This window comes from Procambarus clarkii, chromosome 13 (assembly GCF_040958095.1).
Source record: "Procambarus clarkii isolate CNS0578487 chromosome 13, FALCON_Pclarkii_2.0, whole genome shotgun sequence".
Lineage (NCBI taxonomy): Eukaryota > Metazoa > Arthropoda > Malacostraca > Decapoda > Cambaridae > Procambarus > Procambarus clarkii.
Window position 1 is genome coordinate 1079847 of NC_091162.1, and position 20011 is coordinate 1099857.

At 45.4% G+C, this 20011-nt stretch overlaps 1 protein-coding gene across 3 annotated transcripts in view; it reads right to left on the reverse strand.

Annotated features, from left to right (window-relative positions):
* LOC123757295 (rab-like protein 3) overlaps nucleotides 1-20011 on the reverse strand; it is a 130779-nt gene that overhangs the window by 93487 nt on the left and 17281 nt on the right. For all 3 annotated transcript variants that reach the window (XM_045740852.2, XM_069323540.1, XM_069323541.1), the window contains one exon: nucleotides 11703-11912. In XM_045740852.2, coding sequence (XP_045596808.1) covers nucleotides 11703-11912 — 210 coding nt within the window. The remainder of the gene's footprint in view (nucleotides 1-11702; nucleotides 11913-20011) is intronic.

Here is a 20011-nt window from a genome sequence, read left to right on the forward strand (position 1 = left end):
AACAGGCAGCGTGGCAGAGGCAAAAACAATGAGGGTCACCCTGAGACAAGGGGACCGAGCAACCCTCAAACTCGCACACAGCGAGTGGGGACTCCGGGGTCACATCCATCGGACCCACGCGCCCCCTAGGGGATTCCCAGGGTCCTGAGCGTTTACTTTAAGAGGACTCGCGCTCAGGTAGTCCCAGGCAGGGTGCTGCAAACCGGCGCCCAAAACTACCAAGCAAACTTCTAAAGCTGAACCCCAGGGACGTGTACACTCACGGGGACCTAGCAGGGGGCGCCACCAATGAGAACAGTGGAAGGGCAAAAACAAACTGAATAAAATGACAGAACCCCCCACCAGGCAAAAACAAAAAGAAAAACAAAACCCCGCAAGAGGACAGCGAACCCCAAGGAACAGAGCCGGCCGCGATGTCGGGAAATACAAGCTGAGCAGCACCCTGCGCCCCTACCAGTGCAAACTGCCTCTTACCTGCAGGTAACAAGGGAGAACAGAACACCCAAGAGCCCAACAGGCGGCCGAAAAACCGAAAGGCAAAACGGACCAGCAGAGGCAGACCCCGAGGAGCCTGTGGAAGGTGGCCCCAAGCCCCAAGGGCAGTACTTACAGGGCACCTAAGGAAGGCAGCCCTAGGCGCATGCAGCCCGAGTACTGAAGATAACTCCTGGCTCTCGCACCCACAAAACTAACACCACACGCAAAGCACAGTGCAGTAGCGACACCGGAGCCAGAGCACACGACCATCGCCTATAGCATCAGCCTCAAGAACTGAGGTGTGGGTAGCCGGCGCGGGGGGTCTGGGGCTCCCCCTTCCCCCTCCCGGGGAGGGGGGAGCTGCGCAGACAGCGGCGCGGCAGTGTATGACGTCACACTAGTTTGCTTGTTTTCGGTTGGGGAGTTCTATCCACTAGTTCGGTTTTAGGTAGCAATTTTAACCAGAATAGGGGTTTGTTTTGGGGCGCTTACCTTTCTGGGTGCCTGTTCCGGTCGATGGCAGACATAGAATGCTTCCACTAACACGGGGGCTTCTATAGGCCATTGCTCCCCTTGCCTCTCTGAGGGGGCCCGGTTCTGGCCGTGGTCCCCGGTAGGCCTAAGAACTCTATACACATGACTGATGCCAAAGTCTGACATTAGCATATCAGCCTGGGATAGCTCCGGGGAGCCGACGGGGCTCCCCCCAGAAAATATGAAGGTTGATGCAATTGAAAAACCTGACTTTAGGAGAGGACATTATGGCAACCTTAGAAATTTTTTTAGTGGGTATAATTGGACAGACTTGTTGCTAGGCAAGGAAGTGAACGAGATGTATATCAAGTTTTGTGAAATATATGATGAAGGCACAAAAAAATTTATACCAAAACAGAGAAGCAGAACTAGGAAACAGGATTGGTTCAACAGAAAGTGCGAGAGGGCCAGAGACCAAAAGACACAAAAATGGAATCAATACAGGAAGAGGCCAAACCCCCAAACATACCAGCGATACAAAGATGCGAGAAACAACTACACGGCAGTGAGGAGAGAGGCAGAAAGAAATTTTGAAAAAGCGATTGCAGACAAATGTAAAACAGAACCAGGTCTATTCTATAAATTCATAAACAACAAATTGCAGGTAAAGGATGATATACAGAGGTTGAAAATGGGAAATAGATTCACGGAAAATGAAAAGGAAATGTGTGAAACATTAAACAAAAAGTTCCAAAGTGTGTTTGTACAAAATGAAATCTTCAGGGAACCAGATACAATAAGAATTCCAGAGAACAACATAGAGCACATAGAGGTGTCTAGCGATGAAGTGGAAAAAATGCTCAAGGAGCTAAATAAGAACAAGGCAGTTGGTCCAGATGGAGTTTCACCATGGGTTCTGAGAGAATGTGCACCTGAGCTCAGCATTCCTCTTCAACTGATTTTTCAGGCATCCCTGTTTACAGGAGTTGTAGCTGATGTGTGGAAAAAGGCTAACATAGTTCCAATCTACAAAAGCGGAAGCAGGGAAGACCCCCTTAATTATAGACCGGTATCATTGACAAGTGTAATAGTCAAAATATTGGAAAAAATAATTAAAACTAAATGAGTAGAACACCTGGAGAGAAATGATATAATATCAAACAGACAGTATGGTTTTCAATCTGGAAGATCCTGTGTATCGAATTTACTCAGTTTCTATGATCGAGCAACAGAGATATTACAGGAAAGAGATGGTTGGGTTGACTGCATCTATCTGGACCTAAAAAAGGCTTTTACAGAGTTCCACATAAGAGGTTGTTCTGGAAACTGGAAAATATTGGAGGGGTGACAAGTACGCTTCTAACATGGATGAAAAATTTTCTGACTGATAGAAAAATGAGGGCAGGGATCAGAGGCAATGTATCGGACTGGAGAAATGTCACAAGTGGAGTACCACAGGGTTCAGTTCTTGCACCAGTGATGTTTATTGTCTACATAAATGATCTACCAGTTGGTATACAGAATTATATGAACACGTTTGCTGATGATGCTAAGATAATAGGAAGGATAAGAAACTTAGATGATTGTCATGCCCTTCAAGATGACCTGGACAAAATAAGTATATGGAGCACCACTTGGCAAATGGAATTTAATGTTATTAAATGCCATGTTTTGGAATGTGGAATAGGAGAACATAGACCCCACACAACCTATATATTATGTGAGAAATCTTTAAAGAATTCTGATAAAGAAAGAGATCTAGGGGTTCTGGATAGAAAACTATCACCTGAGGACAACATAAAGAATATTGTGCGAGGAGCCTATGCCACACTTTCTAGCTTCAGAATTGCTTTTAAATACATGGATGGTGATATACTAAAGAAATTGTTCACGACTTTTGTTAGGCCAAAGCTAGAATATGCAGCGGTTGTGTTGTGCCCATATCTTAAGAAGCACATCAACAAACTGGAAAAGGTGCAAAGACATGCTACTAAGTGGATCCCAGAACTGAAGGGCAAGAGCTACAAAGAGAGGTTAGAGGCATTAAATATGCCAAAACTGGAAGACAGAAGAAAAAGAGGTGATATGATCACTACATATAAAATAGTAACAGGAATTGATAAAATCGATAGGGAAGATTTCCTGAGACCAGGAACTTTAAGAACAAGAGGTCATAGATATAAACTAGGTAAACACAGATGCCGAAGAAATATAAGAAAATTCACTTTCGCAAACAGAGTGGTAGACGATTGGAACAAGTTAGGTGAGAAGGTGGTGGAGGCCAAGACCGTCAGTAGTTTCAAAGCGTTATATGACAAAGAGTGCTGGGAAGACGAGACACCACGAGCGTAGCTCTCATCCTGTAACTACACTTAGGTAATTATACTTAGGTAGTTATATACATATTTATATACATATTAGTCATATACATATTTAGTCATATACAGTATATACATTTTGAAGACTACGACAATACCTTCTGTTCTATTGTTCCTAGACCTTAAACATAGTATTATCTTGTAAGAGCATAAGAGCTGAGAAACTATAGAAAGTCTGTTGAACCCCATACAGCAACTCCCATTTATATCCATCCACGGCCATTCATATACACAGTGTATCTAACCTACAAAAGAAACAAACTAGTAATCCCACATCTATAATTTTACGCGGTAATTGGTCTATAACTTAACAACCCTGTTTCCAAAGCAGCATTTACTCTTGTCTTTTCTGAACTTAAACTAATAAAATTTATATCCACTGTTGAGTATTCCATTATATATATATATATATATATATATATATATATATATATATATATATATATATATATATATATATATATATATATATATATATATATATATATATATATATATATATATATATATATATATATATATATATATATATATATATATATATATATATATATATATATATATATATATATATATATATATATATATATATATATATATATATATATATATATATATATATATATATATATATATATATATATATATATATATATATATATATATATATATATATATATATATATATATATATATATATATATATATATATATATATATATATATATATATATATATATATATATATATATATATATATATATATATATATATACATGTCTCCACTCGATCATCCGAACTATATGGGAAGGACCCTCAGCCGGATTATCACATTTTTCAGATAATGGTACTTTTTCACCTACGAGTCCAAAAGTGACCATTTCCAACTATTTTTATACTACAAACAACATAATTTGAATTGCCTTGCCACATACAATTATTAAATATTCAACTAGAAACCTCAACTTACCTTGCTGGTGCTCGTCTTCTTGATTTTTGCCACACACCTTGAAGTTAAAAATTCTTAATTTACGTAACCTATACAGTATAACCTCGATTCAACGTACCCCGATTCAACGAATCTCCGGCTAGTTCACACACTTTTCAGGCCGGATTTACTCACCCGGTTCGACGAACAATGGTTCGCCGAAGCGGGGGATGTTCGGATTTGCTTACGATGTCGAGACAGAGTTCACAGACTGGTGTAAAACTTTCACATTCTATCACAGATTACAATTATTAATTCCTTCATATGACAAGTTTGATCACACAAGTGGACCACACAAGTGGACCGCACATGTGGTCCACAAGTGGTCCACAAGCTTACGATGTTGGGACAGAGTTCACAGAGTGGTGGAAAACTGTTTCATTCTATCACAGATTACAATTAATAATTCCTTCATAAGACAAGTTGGATCACACAAGTGGACCACACAACAAGTGAATCATATGAACCAAACACCAGCCAGAATGGTCCACAAGAAGTGACGCATATTAACCAAACTCCAGCCAGAGTCGTCCACACAAGTGAACGACCGAGTTTCAATGATTTTCGTTCACCGACTTGTAGCACACGTATCTTTGTAAATTAATTTAAAGGCTGCAGCGTGAATAGCTAGCTAATATGTTGAAATCTTCTTATATACATTTTCTGTGATGAAACAAGATGAGTGAGGGTGGACAGATAAGGGAATACTGTACAGTAAATCTCATTTTACAGTGAGGTTTCACTCACTTTCGTCTGTGTTGTCATAGTTCAGTGACCCATGGCTTTGAACGTTTCACATTAATAAATCATTTCTAAAACTGGTGTTTTAATAACTCTTTATTATCCTAATTAAACTAAACTAAATAAAACCAAAAATATACTGTAATAAGATAGATATCTCCTATTTGAGAAATTATTCACGTTATTGGCAGCACAACTCCAGCACGAGTGGACAGGTCTAATCCCTGTCCATACAACACCATGCTTGTTGTGTTCAATTTCGTCGCCACAGTTCAGCGATCTACGGCTTCGAAATAATAAAATTAATAAATCAGTTCCAAAGTAAGTATTTTTTATAGCTCTTATTATCGTAATAATGTTGCTAAGCTAAATATGTAACCCAAAAATATATAATTTGATGTAAATTGAATATTTGAGAGAAATGTATGTTACTGGAAATCGAACACAACACCAGGCAGTGTTTTGTTCGATTTCGTCGCCACAGTTCAGTGACCTACGGCTTCGAAATAATAAAATTAATAAATCGGTTCCAAAATAAGTATTTTTTATAGCTCTTATTATCGTAATAATGTTGCTAAACTAAATATATAACCCAAAAATATATAATTTGATGTAAATCGAATTGTTAAGGGAAATTTATGTTACTGGATCAGGCTTAAACACCAGCCTACTGAAGGGTGTACGTATAGACTTAGTCTACGTTCGTACAGTATGCACCCAGTGCCCTTAGCTTTGTCTGCGATTGACGTACAGTATTTATCCGCTGGTGGAAGAATAATCGTGGAATTGACCATTTTTTTACTACAACTCTTTGGTTATAAAACAAAATGTCTCAGGGGCTTACTAATAGTGCCTTATTAATGCCAAAAATGAAGCAATATTTTGCAAGAACTAGTAGCAGAAAATCAACCAGCACAAGAACAGCCGTACCCAACACGAGAACAGCCGTACCCAGCACGAGAGCAGCCATACCCAGCACGAGAACAGCCATACCCAGCACGAGAACAGCTGTACCCAGCAAGAGAACAGCCGCACCAAGCACGAGAACAGCTGAACCCAGCACGAGAACAGCCGTATCCAGCACGAGCACAGCCGTACCCAGCACAAGCACAGATGTACCCAGCACTGGTACAACAGCCGTACCCAGCACAAGCACAGTTGTACCCAGCACTGGTACAACAGCAGCCAGCACCAGCTCAGAAGCAGCTGAACCCACAGCAGCAGCGAGCACCAGCAAAGCTGATGCAAACATCTAAAAACATCGTGTGCAGCGTGAACAGTTAGAACAAGTGTTAAATTTAAGTGTGTACACAGTGTTAAAATTAAAGTTGCAGTAACTTTAGTGTACAATAGTTTTCATAAACTGTATTGTAGTACTCAACATACAGCAGAACTACTTTTAATCAACACAGTGCTAACGGAATAATGCACTGCAGTACGTATTTAATGTAGAGCATTCACAACTTCACGAAACTTCAAGATGGACATAACTTCAACAATAAGGTAAATTTATGAATTACAGTATTTTTTAGTAGAAAAGTAATATATCGGTAGAGTATGTAATATGATAATGCATTTTTATTGTATACAAGAAAAAAAAGACACTGACACAAACGCCTCCTGAAGGTCACCTCTTGCAACGAATCCAACGCTCCAACGAACTGGGGTTGGTCCCATATAGTACGTTGAATCGAGGTTGTACTGTACTAACACAACACTAAAATTAACACTTAAAATTACTGTACAGTTCATTAAGCTAAGTTAGTTTTGACTGCCAGCTGCTGAAGCCTCACTGGTTAAAGGCATTTGGGTTGCCTGTGAGGCCTCACTTGTTGAAGGCGCTTGCTTGCACCTCACTTGTTGAAGCGCTTGCATGCCCTCACTTGTTGAAGGCACTTGGCTTGCCTGTGACGCCTCACTTGTTAAAGGCGCTTGGCTTGCCTGTAATGCCTCACTTGTTGAAGGAGCTTGGCTTGCCTGTGGCGCCTCACTTGTTGAAAGCGCTTGGCTTGCCTGTAATGCCTCACTTGTTGAAGGAGCTTGGCTTGCCTGTGGCGCCTCACTTGTTGAAGGCGCTTGGCTTGCCTGTAGCGCCTCACTTGTTGAAGGCGCTTGGCTGCCTCTGACGCCTCACTGGTTGAACAACACGTAACTTGTCTTTAATTGCTAGGACAATCTTCTTCCTCTTAACACTTCCAGAACGATTGATGCTGCTACCAGACATAGTCTTGGCCAAAAATGTTCAAAGTTACTATGAAAATAAAAAAGTTATTTAAAAAAATATTTCACTAATGGCGCAGCACTGTGTATAACACGAGGGACAGACGCACATGGGTTGACCAGTGTTGGACGGGTCCACTTGGGGTGGGGCAGCTATAGCACGTTACGTAGGCCGCCAGGAGGAAAAAAATTCACAATATTTTTTAAGGAAACTTCAGCCTGTGCACAATGCTTTTAGGAAACTTATTTATTTGTTATTACATAATTACTAGTACTTATTTCATTTGTTTTTGGCTATGATTAATTGTTCTAAAATTAATGGTATTTCCTGTACCCAGGTGGTCCCTCCCAACACCACCCACCCACTCCACCCCCTCCTCCACAGTGCGTCTAGAGCCACAGATGGGATTAATACGGTATGGCGTATTTTCATCCAGCCAAACCAGCTTTTATCCGGTTCCTGTGGCCATTTTGGCCTGATATTGTGATAACTTTATCCGATCACGATTTTGGCCGTATAAGGGCGTTTTCCGGATGTTTGAATCCTGGATAATCGCAGGGTTACAGTATATATATATATATATATCCTGTATAAAGCAGGGTTTTTCACACTTCATTACTTGCAACCCAGGTAAAACATATCACATACACTCATGATCCCTATTCTTGTGCTTAAATCTGAAACTGTTCGACATATAATTTAACGATTATTTTATTTTACACAATTAATCAATCATATATATCAAATAAAATAAATCGATTTAAAATTTCCTCATTCAATGTGACTGGTGGCTTGCTTGTTATTTTGGCCCAGTCTGGTTTAAATGACAACAGTTCTACACACATACATCAGTGGGAAAATCCACCAGAGCTGTGAGATGGCACAAATATGTGGTACCACCACTGATATGTGGTGGTACCACATATCAGTGGCACTGGTAAGCTAGTTTTTGTCTTTGGGTTGAAACTTTGTAACTTCACACATGTAACTTGTCAACATGGTGGTGTTGCTTATTAATAAAGCAACAACAAAATGCTCATCTTGTTGAAGACTGGATATTCATTTGAAACACAAATTCAAAATTATGCCCAAGTTTATTAATTGTGTTGAATTTGTTAACCCTTGTGTGGCTCATGGCTAATTAGCATTTGTCACCCACAGGCGCATACCAAAAAAAAAACAGCGTGAATGTAATGAATCGCCATTTTCTGGGTGAGTCCCGGAGGCTCCCCGGAGCTATCCAGGCTGAATGGATATGTGTAACTTTCTGGCATCAAAGTGCTAGGAGTTCTTGCCTACTGAGGACCATGAGCCAGAACCTGGCCCCCTCAAGAGAGGCACGAGGAGCAATGAGCCTCAGAGGAATCACCAGCTCAGAAGCTGGCACTACTGGCCCACCTCGAGCTACGGAAGTCATAGCTCTGACTCAACAAAGCGCAGGAGAAGAGGCCTGTCCCGCCAACCTCGAACCCCCCCCCGAAGGAAAAGGATCCACCCTGGCACAACCACACCAGGAAGACCGGGAACGACACCCTCTTCCCCCCCCCCCCCCCCCCGAGCACCAGCAAATCAGAAATAGGACAGCAACTGGAAGATGCAGCCGTCAAAAACTGACTCACAATGGCATCCAAAAACAACAATGGACAAAAGGGGAGTCAAAGATTGAAGAGCCAGGGCCCAAGTGAAGTCAAGAGAGAGCAAGGACAACTTGTCGACACACGAGGCAGGAGGCAATAACGTGGAACCGTGGAACGTGGAAACCGCCTCCCGGAGGATAGAGGCAAAAAGCTTCAGCAACGCTGCCGACGCCCGCACAATAGAGACCAGCACTGTAGTCGAAGACCAAGCACTCAATGAATGAAATCCTCCAAAAGCCTGTCAAAACACAGCTCCAGAAGACTAAAGATGCGCAAAATCGAAGCCAAATGACCGCGAGAGCAACGATCCTCAGCTACTAATGCAGCCGAATGCATGGGGACCTGAGTGTGCAACTGCAGCAACCCAACCTCACGAGAAAGCGCAGGGGCATAGAGGTACTAATTGAGGAGCTCAAAAGAGCCCCCAAGAAAACCCTGTAAAACCGAGGAAAACTTCCTACCACTCAAGTGTGCGGGTACGACAAAACCCATCCAAGCCCAAAGAGCAAAGAAAGGGCAGTCTGCAAGCCAAGACAACCCAGGAGCCTCATAATGCACCCAATGTGGGGAAGAGAAACCGAACTCAAAAGAGGTCATATCCAGAATAGAGGCGAATTCCGGGTCTCGCAGGAGGAAACCACCAAGGGCCTCCTGAATCTCTGTAGAGGAAATCCAAGCAGAAGAAAACCTCTGGAAAGATGAATTTGAAGAACCCATAGGCACCTGGAAATGAACCCGGGGGATGGGGGGAGGAAAGTCGCCCCCAAATCAAATTCGTACAGGTAAGAAGGATATGAAAACCCCGAATCCTGTAACAAGAACCCCTGCCCCGAAGGCACCAAAGCCCATGCAGGGTCAAATGGGGCCCAAGAGCCCCAAGGTGACTCCCCCCCATGCTCCGGGAACCCTCAACATAGACCCTGGGCCGAACCCACATCCAGGCCTACTGCCCCCTAAAGAAAAGGCCGAGTCCAAGGGGAAAAGCATCAAAGTCTGCCAGGAGGACCCAAAAGCTTCGGCCGAACAATCATACTCAACCGCTTCCATACCCACATCAGATGGGGCAGCCCCCAAAATCACCCAAGTCTCATCCTGAGCTAAACCCTTGCCCCCAACTCCAAGACCCTCAGACGTTTGGGAGCTAGGAACAAGGGGGAAGGAGCAGGGCGAACCATGCCCACCAGGTAGGAATTGGGGGAGCGAGTAAAACCAAGGTCAAAGTGGCCAAAACCCCCAATTCCTGGTTCCTAAAACCAAAACGAGGCAGCTCTGGGGCATCCAACTGCATCACGAACTGGATGCATTGCAACAACAAAAACCTAAACAGCATTGCTGCTGCTACCTGACCCCTAAGGGCTTCTGAGGAACAGGTAAGTTGGAGGACGAGCGGGGAACAGGTCCACACGACTCCGGGTCGTAGGTGTCACCAACCCAACAAGTGGCATGATGACAGAGGCAGAAAAGATGATCACCACCCTGATACAAGAGACAACAAACAACCTTCAAACTTACACAATGTGAGTGGGGACTCAGAAGACATAACCATGGTTGCAACGTGCCCCAAGGGGTTTACCAGGCCCCACAGGAGGAGGAATCTGGATGGGGAGCCCAGGCACTGGTGTAGCTAAAGCCAGTTGAACCCCATCTAATAAAGAGCAAACTGACCCCCAGGAAGCTGTGCGTGCAAACTCGAGGGGGCCCACAGGAGGACCATCAAACACAACCTAGGTGAACCTAACCAGAAGCTAGGCAAACCACCTCCAGGAAAAATACAAATAAACACATGAAACCCTCCAAAATACACCACAGACAACCAGAGGCCAGAGAGAAAGAGAGAGATGACCACCGCGAATATGCAAGCTGCGCAAAACACTGTGCACCCCAGCCAGCAACAACAGCACTCACTACCCAGGGCCAAACCCCACGACCCTTACTGAACCCCAAGGGCAAGATCAATGACAAGCAATACAACCTCAATGGAAGTGTAATCCCAAACGTACCAGAGGAAAAAAATCCTGAACACACAAGGGCAGTACCTACAGCGCACCTAGGGAAGGGAACCCTAGATGCATGCAGCCAGAGTACTTCTTAGAACACCTGGCCACCACACAATAATCACACAGCCAGCACAAACACAGGATAAAATCCAGCAGGAGAATGAAGCCAGAGGTAGCGTGAGCTCTACAGAGCATCATTCGATGAAGTGCTGGTGTGAGCGGTTGGGCCGCCTTGAGGAGGGGGGGGGGCTAACGAGCGGGCGCACTGGTTGAGTGGACATTTGCTTGCTTGTTGTTTTCTTCTTGGGGGGGGTTCTTAGCCTCTGGCTAAGTTCTTAGCTTTAGGCTTGTAATGGTTCACTTACCTTTTTGGGTGATAATTTTTGTTATCTACCTACTTTTCTGCCAAGTCAATGGCAGACATGACAATACTCTCAAAAGTGGAGTGTTCATAAGCCACTCCTCCCTTTGCCTCTCTGAGGAAAGCAGGTTCTGGCTCGTGGTTCCTGGTAGGCATAAACACTCCAGTAACTGATGATCTAGACTAATATGGTGGATATCAGTTTGTTAGCTTCAGGGAGCCAACAGGGCTCACCTCAGAAAAGAATTTAAAATATTTTGTTTAAGTAAATTGCTTTTATAAATCTAGTTTTTAGTAACTGTGTTTATGTTTTAGGACTAAATTTCAAAGAAATGTAAATCTTAAAAATCATTCTAGAGTTGCTTTGGGCCACTTAAATTAATCTATTAAATAAAAATTAGGCTAGAGAACTGTATTAATATACAAACCATGGACTGGATTGTAGAACACATGTCGAGCATTCTTATGAGAGTTGCTTCCACCAACATCCCAGAGCTCCACAAAATATGGCCGCTGACTTGGTGTTCCTTCACGATACTCGTGAACACGAACTTCCACACTACAGCCAATTGTCCAAGATGAATTGCTGAGAGACTGTCCATGACATATGAGATGAACTAAAGACGATTTTCCCACTCCTGAAACCATTAAACTAACTTCAATATAACTGTAGGTTATGCATGATAATGAAAATGTCTCGCTCATCCCTCTTTTTTAATGTCCTATACTCCTGCACATAAATGTAGCTTCTACATCTAAATCTTGAGTATACAGTGTATAATTTCTCTATAGTTATTACATTTTATTTTGACTTTTTTGTATGTAAATAATTTACTGTAAATTTGTGTAAACTAACCCAACATAAATGTATACATTTATAGTTGGATTAGTTTAATACCATAAATACTTCATAAATAATGTACTGTATTTCAATTTCAATTTTACAATTCACCATACAGTACTGCTTAATTTAACATTTGGTATGATTGACAAGACCATTTGCATACTGCAAAATATTTAGCTCTGTGCCACCATATTCAGGCTATATTCACAATTTTCTGTTGTCATTTTATGGTGCCACATTTATAAACAAGATTGTCAGAATGACGACTTGACGTACAACTTGATGTACTGTTGAATGTAAAAACCTATCAAAATTTCCTCCTCGTTCAGGACAAAGGCAAGATCTAAACAATATGGAAGTAAAACACTGTGTAGCTAGAGTTGAATAAAATCACAATCATAATTTACAAAAGGAGAATTCTCTTAAGATATTTCACAAAAGTTATTGAAAATCCTAAAAACCAATTACTAGCTCTACAAGGAAGAATTATATAATGTCTATTATTCTAGCACTACATTTTTGCTTTACTGCCTTAACCCTTAAAGTGCGCATCACGTCATGTGACATGTTGGAAGTTGATCCAATCAACTGCGCATCACGTCATATGACGTGTTGGAGTACTACGCAAGATTTAAACGGCCCGTGGATACACGGGGTTCACCACACCTTCATCGGGGCTCTTGTAAACAGACGCCATTTTTTCAAAAAATCGTGGGCCAAACTCCCGGGTGTTATTGGCCTCAGTATTGAGTGAGCAACCAAGCCTGACGCACGCAGAATGAGCTAACAGCACTGCTGTTCAGCTTGTGACCACAGCATCGCCTAAAAATGCCAAAATATACTTGTTCATGCTATTATGTAGCGATGATATTATTACAGAAGACCCCTGACTGATAAAACTGACCAGGGTTCTGATAATAGCAGGATTGTGGTGATATTTAGCGCTGTGCGCCATGGAGGGAGGAGTAATGCTGTGGGAGGGAGGGTGGTGGCGTTGTCTTTTGACTGTGTGTGTGGCCACCTTTTATTGACTGCACTCACCATACCAGCTTAGTGGTTCGCTATGGTGAACACAAATGTAGATACTTATATATAACGTGTGTATAGAGGTTGAGAGAGCCATTTTGCAGCAAGAGAAGGTTGGGAGCCGCCATTTTGGTGAGGGCGGTGGCGTCGTGCAGTAAACGACGGTGTTGTTTACTGGTTACTACAATGGTCTTTGGGCACCATACCAGTTTATTTGTACAAGTATGGTGAATAAAACAGATAGATATTTATATATAATGTGTGTATATAGCGTAATAACACCACACAGTATTGTTGGAGGAGAAATATTAGTGCGTCTGGCCTTGAGGGCGGCAGCCATCAGCTGACTGTGTGAGGTCCTACGTCTTTGTGCCTTTACTCACCAAACAAGCTTAGATGTACAGTTATGGTGAACAAAACATGTAGATACGTATATATAACGTCTGTATATAGTGAATTATAGCAAAAACAGTATTGTGGGAGGAGAATGTGGGCGAGTGAGATGACTTGAGGGAGGGCAGGAGTGGCTGGCTGGTACACGGCGGTCACTCCTCGTTACTTTTTGACTCATAATAGCTACTTAGTGGTTCGTTATAGTGAACAAAACATGCAGATACTTATATATAACCTGTGCTTATAGTGTAATAACCGACAAAGTATTTGTTCACTGATTGGTGAACATAATTGAATCAACAATATGCACACCATATTTTTGAGTATAGCAATGATTCACTCATTTTATTATATAAATATATCAAACTACACACTATTGAATAATATTACAGCAAAAAAACTATGAAAAATCAATCAGAGACATTGAAATAATTAGGTAATTATCTCTTTGTGGCAACTCCGGCCTGACAGCTGGCGAGCAACAGACCGCCTGGGACGCACGCTGAGTCAGCGCCTATTTTTTGCCAGACTTCCCCACCCTATAGCGGGCAATATATGCCACTTATGATTTTTTTATTATTTTTCCCATGATCAGTGAACACAAATTAACAGGTTAGGAAGAAATAATAATTTATTTTTTTTCAATATTACATGCGCCTGTGGGGAAGAAAGGATATTATACCCCTAGCATGTTAAGGTTTAATGGCATTAATAACAACAACTTATATAACTTGTTAAATATCAACTGTAAAAGGCACCTAACATGCCTTACCCCAGCATTTCTCAACCTTTGTAGCCTTAAAATAATTCCGAGTCATACTTTAGATAAACACAGATTTCATTGTCAAATGAAAGCAAACGATTTCTGTCCTTGCTCTCGATACTGGTTAAATGAGAAAAATTAAACAAAAAACCAGCGTTGAATGTAATGAAACGCCATTTTCTGGGTGAGCCCCGGAGGCTCCCTGGAGCTTATCGGGCTAATGTTTGTTATATTAGACCAGGACATTAGCTAAGGAGTTCAGACCTACCAGGGACCAGTGCCAGAACCTGGCCCCTTCAGAGAGGTTTCAGGGAGCAATGGCACTGGAAAACCCCTTTGTGGTTGGAGTTTTCCTTATCTGCCATCGACCGGGGTCAGGCACCCAGAAAGGTAGGCATAACAAAACAAACCCCACATGGTAAAAAAACTAAAACAAAAAAACGAACAGAGAGGTAGAAACTCCTTACAATCACAAGGAAACAAGGAAACAAGCAAACATCACACTTTAGTGCCGCGCCGATCGTCCGCGCAGCTCTCCCCGCCCTGAGAGGGGGAGAAGGGAGCCCCGGACCTACCGCGCCAGCTGCCAAGCTTCAACCAACACGAAAAAAACGCCGACCAGTGGGAGGGAGGGTTGCCAGGGAGCCTCCGGGGCTCATCCAGAAAATGGCGTTTCATTACATTCAACGCTGGTTTTCTGTGGGGAGCCCCTACAGCTCCCTGGAGCTTCATACCCAAAGAGAAGGAAAAGAAAGGGCTAACCCGGGAGGCGTCCGCCACAAACTCCGCAACGCGAAGCCGAGACAACAGGTTGCAACCTGCGACCCAAGACAACAAGACCGCACAGGAGCAGACGCACATAAAGAATGGGCGGCCAAGAACCTGTGCGACCCTCAATTCCCTGCACCTGAAATGAGCACTAGACATCACCAACACTGCAACAAAAGCTGCAAACGTCCAAACAGCACGGGCGCAAAGACAGACCGCAGGCTGGAAGACTGAAAAACTCTGCGGACGACCTGGGAGACCCGAGCCCTGAAACAAGGAACGAGGGGAATCGGATCAAACCAAAGCACATCCCCAAACACGGTACGCAGGTAACGGCAAAAAGCGCAACCGGACAACACAGGGCGCACCACCAGCCAAACCAATCAAGCATCAATAACCCAAGAACCCATCTGGAAACCAGCCGTCTCGACAGTCGCCAGGACGGAGAAAGGCTGCACACATACAAAACTACCACCAGTACCAAAGAGCAGAAACCTGAACCGAAAGGGCTACCACAAATTGAGGAGAAGATAAGAAGGCACCCTGATCAAGGACCAGGACGGCGCAGGCGACGCATGAGCAGGCTGGAAGTGAAACATAACACGAGAAAGCGTACAAAACGGGGCAGATGTGACGTCCACCCCGAACGCAAGCCGGAGCGGCTCTGCCAGCGCCACACAAAACGAGGCGACAGTAAGAAACATCAAATAACTGTAGTCCTGAAAACCCAAGAAAGGACAAGACAACCCGATGCGAAAGAGAAGACAACGTACAAAGAGCAAGAAAAAGTGCATAGAAACACCAGGAACGTCATACTGTCGCCAAGACGAAGCTCGCAGGTGGGACACCGTCAACAAGGCCACCAGAACACCAAAATACCAGACGCGAAGAGCCGAGGAGAAGGCCGAACCAGTCACGTACAGGACCGATCCGACCTGCTGAAAGAGGCAGAGTCGCAGGAAAACGCCCCGGGTTCGGACACCTATCAAGCAGCGTCTGAAAAGAAAGCTGCGCCAGCCAAGAAGGAATCATAAGGACTGCTCTCGTGGGAATGGGCTGCAACCGAGTCAGAACCCGAAGCAACAGCTGGACTGGGAGAAGAGGAACAGGTACCCCAACCTCGACCAGTCCTGCCGAAAAGCAACCACTGTGAACGCCTTGCAGGTGGGTAAGGGCGCCACATAGAATGGGCGACGCCTAGACCACGCCGACTCGAAGACGTCCATGGCCAGGAGTCCATACGTCCGGCAGAACCAACGAAACGAGTCGGCAACGACTGGCCAATCCGCGAAGAGAGGAATGAACCGAGACAGCTGTCCGCCAGGACGCAGGACACACCCCGGACATGAATCTTACGGTTAGCCAAACCCCGAGAATCCAGCAAACGAGCCACTCTAACGGACCAACCCCAAAGTTCAACACCTAAAAGAAACCCTGTGGTTCCGGCAAGAACCGCCAGAGAACAGTCCGAATGGAGCTGAATGGTAGAGCACCGAGTGACCCAAACCCTCCGAAGCGCAAACCAGACAGCCACGCACTCCCGAACCATGCTGTGAGCCCGACGGACGGACAGACTCCACCATCCCCGGCCGACCTGGTGAGCACTGGTCACAAAGCCCCAGCCAAGAGATGACTCGTCCGTGAACACATCGAGCAAAGGCTCGGGGAGGTGCCAAGGCACGGAACCCCGAAAACCCCAAAGAGGAAGCTAGTGATGCAGCACCAACATAAGATCCCCGGAGGAACGAACCCAACGATTGCAAGAGGCGGAAGGGGAGTCTCCAAAGGAACCAAACAGATGCCGAAGCCAAACCCGACCCCGCAGGCAGACCAGCACGTCGAAGTTCACACTCCCGCACAACTGCTCGAACAACCCAGGACCCCCTCATGAACAGCCGAAGGTGGAACCACAGCCACAGTAACACTTCTGGAGGAAAAGACAAGGAGTGGCCCAATAGCCCTAAACAAGGCCCAGGTCCGAACCCGGGACGGAAACAGATGGAATGGCCTCCAGATCACCAGGAAACCAAACCCGGCAATCTGGAAAGAACCACACCCCTGGCAAGCAGACAAGCGGACCGACTGGGAGCCCACACCAGCCAGTCGTCGAGGTAGGCCAGACACCGAATCTCAAGCAGACTCAGACAGGGCACCAAGATCCGGTAAAGATGCAAAAATACACCAAGAGCCAATTACAAAATAGGAAAGGCAACAAAAGCGGCAAGCCTGAAGTCCCACCACCAACTGTGCCAGTCCCGGAAAAATGGAGAGGAACGTGCCAAGAATTTAGGGCCACCATCCAGGCACCCGGCCCCAACAGAAGCCGGACAGAAGACAACAGTGCTCCGAGGAGGGCATAGAAACCAGGGTGCAGACTGAAGAAGTCCAGAAGAATGGCAGATTCGAAAGGCTCATGTCTGCAAAGAGCAGACGGGAATCCCAGAAGGATGGGGCGGATCAACCACGCCCAACGCACCCACTAAGATGACATGACGAAGCTCAGGGGAAGAAGCCCACCCCGCCAGCTCTGAACCCCCCCAAAGGGGGAGAAGCCGTCCACCTGAGGCCAGAAGACAACCAAAAGCGCCCATCAACAGCGGGGCCATACGAGAGTTAACAGAGCAAGCTGCTCCCCCAGCGCCCCGTCAACAGAGAAGGGAACAGAGCCCTTTCCGAAAGAAAAAGTACACATACACATATACACATATATACATATCATGTATATACACATACACATACACACAAGGTATGTTACACACACGTGCGTATGCACATACACATGTGCACACACACACACAGTGTACACATGTACATGCATACACACACACATACAGTTGAAAAGAAAATTATAAGCCGCCGACCCAGTGGGCAGAGCACACGCCGGCCAGGCAAAGAAAGCACAAAACTGCATCAAAAGGCCCACCTTGACAACAAAACCTCAAAGTCCCAGCACGACCACAACACGTGCCAAAACCCAAAAAGATCAGTCTGCAAGCCAGGAAGACCCCAGAACTCCAGAAGGCAGAACCGGGTCACACACGAGGAAACAAAGCCCCCTGAACCCACAAAGGGGGGCCCAAGAGGAAGAAACCTCCGGAACGAAACCAAAGAAACCAAAGGAACCCGGAAACAAACCAGGGGGAGCCCAAACCACCACATTTTGCCAGCGGAGAAACACCACAGAAAGGCAAAGCACAGCCCCCAGACAGAACTCCCTGGGAAACGGTCATAACAGACCGAAAACCAAGGGACAAGGTGCGGGAGCATGCATAACAGCCAGGGATACTGAGCCCAAACCCAAAGGCCCAGACCCAAAACAGACAAAATGGGAAACCTGGTGTAAAAGCAACACTCAAACGTTCCCAGAGGAACAGGAAACGGGTAGAAAACACCAGAAAAACAAAGAAACGACAACAGGAGAATAAAACCCCAGAAAAAAGGTGAAAATTCACCCAAGAAGCTCGCTCGCAAACCCAGGCGCATGTAAACAAACCACAACACCGCCATGGTGGCCACGCCGGGAAACCGGCAGACGAAAATGGCCACCAGAACAGAGGGCTGTGTCCGACGCTAAAGATACGAAAACACTCCAGCAAAAGTGGGAAGCAAGCCGACTGAATGGGCGAAAAACTCCGCCCAGAAGCAAAGAAACCCAGGCAGGGGCAAACCCCCCCAGAACTGCTAGCAGGCATCCCCCACAGCCCCGGGAACCAGCAACAGAGGCCCCGGGGCAGAGCCATCCTCCAAGCCCTCCGCCCTTAAAGAAAAGTAAGAGTCTATGGGAAAGGCAGCAAGAAAGGGCCGCTGGTAAGACCCAGAAGCCTTGGAAGAGGAACAGGCTCGAAAACCTCCGTCCCCAACCCGTACGGGGCAACCCCCGAAACCGCCCGAGTCTTGGCCCCAACTACACCCCACCCTGACCATGAAACCCGCAGATGGTCCGGAGCCGGGATCAGGGAGGGAAAGGGGCGAACAGCACCTAACCAAAACGGGGCGGCCCTGAGACATCCAAGTGGGAACCAACCTAGCGTGTTGCAGCAACCTAACCTAGCTTGCAACACAGATACCACCTGAACTCTGAACAGTAATAACATCAGGAGAGTACTGGAGAACAAGCAGAGAAAATCTCTCGCAAGACTCCGGGTCAAGGTGTCAGTGACTCAACAGACAGCATGATGGAGGTAAAAGTGGTGACTGTCACCCGGAGACAAGGGCACAGCAACCAACGATCCCGTACAAGACGGGTTGGAACCCGGTAGACACATTCAATGGTCCACCGAGCCCAGACAGGGGTTTCCAGGGCCTGTAGGCTGACTGCTAAGGGAAGCCCGGGCAAGGTGTTGCTAACCGGTTAAGAAACCCAAAAATAACAAGAGGGTAAAGGATAGCACTGAAAACCCCTACGACGTGTACAATCACGGGGACCTAGCAGAGGGCTGCCAAACACTACCAGTGGAACTATAGCCACACTGGGCAGACCCCCACCAGGCAATTGAAAATAAAAACAAAAGAAAACCCCTGCAAAAGTACACCGTCTCCAGGGGCAACAGGAACTGGTCGCCACTTAGGTAGCAGGCTGCGCAACACCTTGACGCCCTAACCAGCACAATACCAATCCCTACCCAGGGCCAAACAAGGGCCCCAAACCCCAGCTGGCCCCAAAGGTGAGGCAAATGCCGAGCAGAAAGAACCTCTACGGGAATGGTTCCCGAATGCCCCAGGGAAGATAACCCTGTTACGCAGGGCAGTACTCACAGGGCGTTTAGGGAAGTCAGCCACTAAGCACATGCAGCCCTGGCACTGATGAGGTACTCCTGGCCACCGCACAGCACAACACACGGCAGTGAACGCCACACAAGGCAAACACCGCCTAGGAAACTGAGGCCAGAGAAGCGTCTATCCCGGTTGACATTAGCTTACGAACTGAAGCTTGGCAGCCGGCG